At 39.1% G+C, this 7,082-nt stretch overlaps 1 protein-coding gene across 2 annotated transcripts; it reads left to right on the top strand.

Moving 5' to 3' along the window:
- Positions 1-3,050: 3,050 nt before the first annotated feature.
- On the top strand, positions 3,051-5,912 carry p2ry11 (purinergic receptor P2Y11). 2 transcript variants are annotated; one of them, XM_065249882.1, is made up of 3 exons: positions 3,333-3,383; positions 3,571-3,639; positions 4,823-5,912. In XM_065249882.1, exon 3 carries the CDS (start codon positions 4,830-4,832, stop codon positions 5,748-5,750), a length of 921 nt encoding a protein of 306 aa, XP_065105954.1. In that variant the 5' UTR covers positions 3,333-3,383; positions 3,571-3,639; positions 4,823-4,829; the 3' UTR covers positions 5,751-5,912. The 2 variants fall into 2 exon arrangements, with proteins under 2 accessions (XP_065105990.1, XP_065105954.1); XM_065249918.2 differs by lacking the exon at positions 3,571-3,639 and having other exon boundaries at positions 3,051-3,383.
- Positions 5,913-7,082: the final 1,170 nt, after the last annotated feature.

Raw genomic sequence — 7,082 nt, 5'->3', positions numbered from 1 at the left:
TTTGACATTTGGGTATAAAGTGTTTCCATGCTACAATATATGGTGTAAAAACATCTGAGTGCTCCCCTCTTCAGGTTGGACGGTGGCTACTGCAGTTGAATTTTCCTGTTGGATGTTGCAGTACCAGGTGATGTAAGCGATACGATCCTACATAAGCAAATAAAGCAAGGCCTACATAAGCCTGGTCAAATTAGAAAAAAAATAAAAGCCAGCCAAGAAAGTAGATATGATGACAAAATTTTTAAAAACCCCACCGCTCAAAATGTATCACATGCAGAGCAGACATTCCATTTTCAAAGCGTACCTGTATTGTAAGCATTTCGTTGAGGATTGAGAAAGTTATGATATTTTTAATATTAGAAATCAGAAGAAAAAGTTATATATGGATGTCAATGGAAGTGTGTGACCAAAAATGCTACTTATTCACATGTTTTTGCTTGTAACTTTCTCATTTCAGTAGAATTTTGTTAGTTCTTTCAAATGAAATCATGAACATTTACTGTTTTAGTTGGAATGGGCCATTTAGTTGGAATTAGTTTGTCATATTCAGACTCAGACCCACGGTGTTCAGAACGATGCTTGCGTTTCTGATGTTCTGACAGGATGTTGATGTTTGCTATTCTTCCACCACAAACGTGACTACCAAATTTCCGTGTTTATTTAAATACATTCTCTATAGGTTTCGATGAAATTTCGTAAGTACCAAGATAAAAGATATATATTTTGTCAACCATACCTTTCAGTTGTCCCCCGAGTGTAGCCGGAGCACACAAACAGTTGCTGTAAAATAAAATCACTAAAAAACGACTATAAATCGGGCTTAAAAGCTCAAAATATCAAAGAAAAGATTCTTCTTCACGTATTGTAGTGTTTAGTAAAAAAAAACTACAACCATGCGGCGAGAAGTGGATATTGCATGACACGCATTTTAAAGTAACAAGCAGGTGTGTCACCCAAGACATTCGACGTGCATGCCGGCGATGTCAGCATTGCTAAAGAAAGCAGCTGGAGCACAAATTTAGTATAAATAAAGTTATGTTTTCACTTTTTACACATTTTGATTGCATTTCTATAGTGACAAATTCAAATTCGTATTTTGGTTTTCAAATATGAGATAAGTTATCACACAGGCGCTCCCTGTTTCTATTTCAAACAGAATTCCTGCCTACGAAGGCTGTCCAAATGCGTCTCCCTTTATGCCATTGAAGTCAATGCCTCATGAGGGAGCAAAGAAAACCGCTGCCATTAGTTGTCAGACGCAGCCTTTGTAAAAAGTCTATGTTATGACATCATAAAATGTGGCCTCTGATTGGTGCCTACTCAGTAAGGCAAGGCAAGTTTATTTGTATAGCACATTTCATACACAGAGGTCATTCAAAGTCAGTGCTGGGCAAGCTACTTGGAAAATGTAGTGAGCTAAGCTACCAGTTACTTCACATTAAATGAAGCTTCACTACACTGAAGCTACCCCCCTGGAAAATGTAGCAAGCTAAGCTACATCAATAGTAGCTTGCTACATCCAAGCTACTTTTTTATTTTTAACCAGTTTTATTATGTAATTATTTATTCACTATTATAGGCTATACAAGCATAATGTAGGCCTAGGTACTTCACATTTTGGGGCTGTTTGCTGGACTTATCCTACTCCCAGAATAAAATGCATGTTTGAGCTGCCTTTATTCAATAACCCCTGGCCCTGACATATCTTAACACAGGGGTCTCCAACGTGGTGCCCGCAGGCAGCAGGTAGCCTGCACAGAGTCTGTGAGGTGCCCGCCAAAGCACACTATATTAATAGTTTCAATTGTAATATTTATTAAATTTTTTTTAAATTAGCTTGGCTTGATGACATAACCCAGTCAGAGGTAGAGCACGAGTCTTCACAGAATGCGAGTGGTAATGTTTTGTATGAATGAAGGAAGGCTGCACGACTCGAAAATACGGAACAAACGACGTCCTGTGTCGATTCAAATGACGCGCTTATTCTCAAATTCAGGACGACTTCAGAAATGTTTGGAAAATTGTAGCTTGTGTGGAAGCTACCTCACTACTTGGTCAAAAAAAGAGCTTAGCTACTGAAAAGATATTTGATTTAGAAAGCAGCTAAGCTACCGCCAAGCTACTGAAAAATGTAGTTAAACTACTAGCTTCGCTACTTGTTCGCTACCCAGCACTGTTCAAAGTGCTTTACACAGAAATGAGAAAACAATATATAAAAAAGAAAATGTAAAAAAAAGAGATACACGATAAAATCACAATAAAAACAAAGATACATAAGAATTTAAAATAACAATTAAAGAAAATAAATGTGATTTTAATAAAAACAGTTTAAAATCTTAAAAAGAATAAAGAATAGAAAAAATGCTAAAAAGAAAAAAGAATAAAAAAGTGACTTGAGTTAAAGATAGTTTACTTCCAAATGAAAAACTCCGCCACCATCCACCCATCCCCACGCTGCTCCAAACCCACACGCATCCCCCTCCTCCGACGAACACAAAAGAAGATACCCCGAGAAATTACGGCAAACACACAGCAGCAAGCGAACATTTTGAGTTTACTCGCTTAATCCGCGCGTGAACGCCACGCGTGAAATTCTAGTCATTCGAGAAATTCACGCGGAAATCCGCGTCATGGGAGGGGCTTCTGCGACTCCGCGGAGACCACTCCGCTCGCTTCCTGTAATCACGTCACTACTACAGCAAGCTCCTGATTGGTTAACGCGGCGCCGAATTCACAGTTACTGTGGATTCACACCAGCCGCGGAAGAGGCGGCAAAAACGCGTGAACCGCGTCCAGTTTGCCGCTTGAACATTTTGAGTTTACTCGCTTAATCCGCGCGTGACAGCCGCGCGTGAAATTCTAGTCATTCGAGAAATTCACGCGGAAATCCGCGTCATGGGAGGGGCTTCTGCGACTCCGTGGAGACTACACCACTCCGCTCGCTTCCTGTAATCACGTCACTACTACAGCAAGCTCCTGATTGGTTAACGCGGCGCGGAATTCCGCCAAAGTTCAGATTTTTGAACTCGCGCGTTTCCCGCGGCAACGCTCAATTCGCGCGGAATGCGCGGAACGCCCCGCGCCTTCCGCGCGTTCCGCGACATCCGCGCCGCGGCTACCGCGTGTACCGCGCCGCAGGATGCCTAATCGCGTGTTTGCATTGACTTAACATGTAAATCATCCGCGCTTGCCGCCTCTTCCGCGGCTGGTGTGAATCCACAGTTAAGTCCTGTCTTGAGACAAAACAACTAATTCTGGCAATATTTCTGAGATGGTAGTAAGCTGATTTGCTTATCGCTTTCACGTGACTACTGAAATTAAGGTCAGACTCTAAAATTACACAAAGACTTCTGATTTTGTGTCTTTAGACCCCTAGAGTCAAGGTAAGTATTAACCCTGAGAGTTTCATCTTTATTTCCAAATACGATGACTTCAGTTTTGTCTTTGTTTAACTGGAGGAAGTTTTGACGCATCCAACAGTTAATTTCATCAATGCATTTACATAGAGAGTCAATAGGGCTGTAGTCATTGGGTGACAGGGCTAAGTATATCTGTGTGTCATCTGCATAGTTGTAGGTTGCCCAGACTTGTTGAGATCAGAACAGAACATTTGATTATATACGGAAGAAGGTTATCACGGTAAGCAACATGCAGGCTACCAGCTTTCAATCAGTTTTTTTGCATAAATTGCTACCATTTTAACATTTTGGTGTTTGTTTTTGAGTCTACTTTTGCTGGTACAAGGTTGAAGGATGATTTGACAAAACTTTAAAGTAGCCTTTATGTATGTAGCATAGAATAACATACACTATTTATGAATGAGAATATTTTTTTGGGGACTTGAAGGTACAGATATAACATTTTGTAAGATTTTGCTTTTGAAAAGGTTGCTAAAACAGAAAAATACATCTGTCAGACCTGTTTTCAGAGAAATACAAAAACATGTCACAATCAAACCTAGAATTAGATTTTTTATTAGTTATGGAACCCATAAACACACCCTGCTTGAACACTTGGGGGGGAACATTCAGGGCTATGGATATATATGTACATTGAAAGTGTCAATTTGGCTGTTTCTGATTATGGGTGGCATGTCCCCCTCAACATAAAACCTTACTTTAAATTACGCTGCATTTTCTTCATGTGAAACACTGGTATTTTGAAATCATGCGCCTCATTTGCAACTTTAAATTTCTTTCTGCCCTGCTCCTTTGCAGCATCCTTTACTTTACAACTAACCTTCATCTGGGAAACCACAGGGATGTGTGAATATTTGATCTGTTAACTGTTGGCATATGTCAGATTAATTGCATGACTCTCGTAGAGAAAAGCTGTTGCTATCAAACATTGTGTTAATTAACTAAGTCAGTGTAGTGGTGAAGAGATCAAATGGGGGAACTGATAGAAGGTTTTGCGAAGAAATTACATTTAAAATACAAAAATATGGTAGTTTGTTTTGATCAATGTTGTGGCTGCTATTTTTTGTAGTTTATTTTAATAAACTTAAAATCAAAGTTTTGGTTATTTTATTTTTAAAATACATCTGATGTACCTTTGCCCAGTCCTGATTACCACAAATTGTATAATTTATTGTCATTAAACTCCTGACAACAAAACCAATTGTTAAAAATTGTAGATAATTTACTCATTTAAATAGGCTTGACTTTTACATTCTAATTCTTTTGACCAGTATTGTTTAAAATTGTAATATTAACTTGATGAGTTGTCTGACAGTTAAATCATTTATTGTAAATGGATTGCATTTATATAGCGCTTTTATGGTTGTTGTAACAGTACAAAATACTTTCTTTCTTTTTTGTAGGGTGAAAATGAACAATAGTTCATGCAGGGAATATGAATTTCAAATCAAATTCCTACCACCACTGTACGGCATTGAAATGTGTGTGGCTTTAGCCGGGAATTTATTTGCCTTGTGGCTCCTGTTCATGAAAGAGAGAAAGAACTGGCACACTGGAGTTGTGTTCTCCTGTAACCTGGCCATCAGTGATGTACTTTATGTCCTAACCTTGCCTTTGCTCATCATTTACTATGCCAAAAAGAAGCAGTGGACATTTGGAGTTGCTGCATGCAAAATCGAACGCTTCCTCTTTAACTGCAACCTCTACGTCAGCATTATTTTTATCATGTGCATCAGCGTCAACAGATATCTGGCAATCGTCTACCCATTCTTCAGCCACAGATACGTTCGGCCTAAACATGCGAAGATCATAAGCGCGCTGACATGGCTCATAGTGGTAATAACTGTGTCACCAGTCCTCCATTTTGCTGGAACGGAGATCAAAGATTCAAATAAAACACTTTGTGTGTCATTTTATAATAAAACTATGGAAACCTCCCATTTCCATTACAAGGTATTTCTCATGGTTGTGGGATGCATGATTCCTTTTGTAGTTACCTTTGCATCTTATCTAGGTGTGATTTGGGCTGTTCTGCAAAATAAAAATATCACCATGTTGGAGAAAAGGAAAGTGGCTCTGCTGGTAGGTTTGGTCTGTGTCCTATACGCCATATCATTTGTGCCTTATCATGCTTTGCAGACATATCAACTGTACTTAATAAAGAATAACAATCTCAATCAAGAGAGTGCATTTTGCAGGGTGCATAATTCATATCAAGTGTCAAAAGTGTTGACCACCTTAAACATGTGCATACATCCGCTTTTGTACATGGCTGTTTTTGACAGCATACGGACAGTTTGCTGTGGAAGGAGCTCAGATGATTCTTTTTAAATGATGCATGCAGTGGCTTCCTGGACATTGCAGGCAAACCACAAAGCAGATAAGACAGCTAGATCAAATATTTTTCCTTCGTTTTTTCTTTAACTGTGAATTATCAGATGGTAGCAAGTGAATGTAAAGTGCTTAAGATGTAAAGACTTAATAAAGATGCATGATGGTCTCAGTCTTTTTATGACTTAAAATGTTTTTCATTATAGCAAATGTTATGAATAAGGCGACTTCAGCAGTTGTTTAAATTAGCGGCAACATTATTTTAATCACAGAGTATATAAAATATTACTTTGAAAAATTATATATATTAGATAACGATAATGTCTAATACTGAATCAGATAGTTATTGTACTAACAACAACCATGGTAAACAAGTCCCACCTTATAGTAAAATAATAATTAGCAATTGTTGTGTTGTGGGAATGAGGATTCTGGCTAGAGAGGATACAGCTACAGCCAAATCTGGTGAGATGATGGGTTTAGGGTTAGGTTTGGAGGTTAGATTGGGATGAAAACAGAAATATGGTCTTCACTGCAGAACACAATGTCCAGGGGGCGAAACTGGATCTACATTAAACTCCTCACACTTTATGTACTTGCTCCGACAGATGAACGAGCATATTTGCTTTTTGCAGCCAGCAATTAGTGACACGGTCGCCAACGTTTGCTCTTATCAATAAAACTACATGTTTGATTAATAATACAGTTATATACACTCACCTAAAGGATTATTAGAAACACCATACTAATCAATCAGAGGATGGGTACATGGTGGTCATAAAGGGATGGACATGGTCAGAAACAATGCTCAGGTAGGCCGTGGCATTTAAACAATGCCCAATTGGCACTAAGGTGCCAAGAAAACATCCCCCACACCATTACTCCACCACCACCAGCCTGCACAGTGGTAACAAGGCATGATGGATCCATGTTCTCATTCTGTTTACGCCAAATTCTGACTCTATCATCTGAATGTCTTAACAGAAATCGAGACTCATCAGACCTGGCAAAAATTTTCCAGTCTTCAACTATCCAATTTTGGGGAGCTTGTGCAAATTGTAGCCTCTTTTTCCTATTTGTAGTGGAGATGAGTGGTACCCGGTGGGGTCTTCTGCTGTTGTAGCCCATCCCCTCAAGGTTGTCCGTGTTGTGGCTTCATAAATGCTTTGCTGCATACCTCGGTTATTTCAGTCAAAGTTGCGCTTCTATCAGCTTGAATAAGTCGGCCCTCTGACCTCTAGCATCAACAAGGCATTTTCGCCCACAGGACTGCCGCATACTGGATGTTTTTACCTTTTCACACCATTCTTTGTAAACCTTAGAAATGGTTGT

The sequence above is a fragment of the Paramisgurnus dabryanus genome, chromosome 3 (assembly GCF_030506205.2).
Source record: "Paramisgurnus dabryanus chromosome 3, PD_genome_1.1, whole genome shotgun sequence".
Taxonomy (NCBI): Eukaryota; Metazoa; Chordata; class Actinopteri; order Cypriniformes; family Cobitidae; genus Paramisgurnus; species Paramisgurnus dabryanus.
Note: the sequence above shows the minus strand (reverse complement) of the source record. Positions and strands in the feature narration are given on the sequence as shown.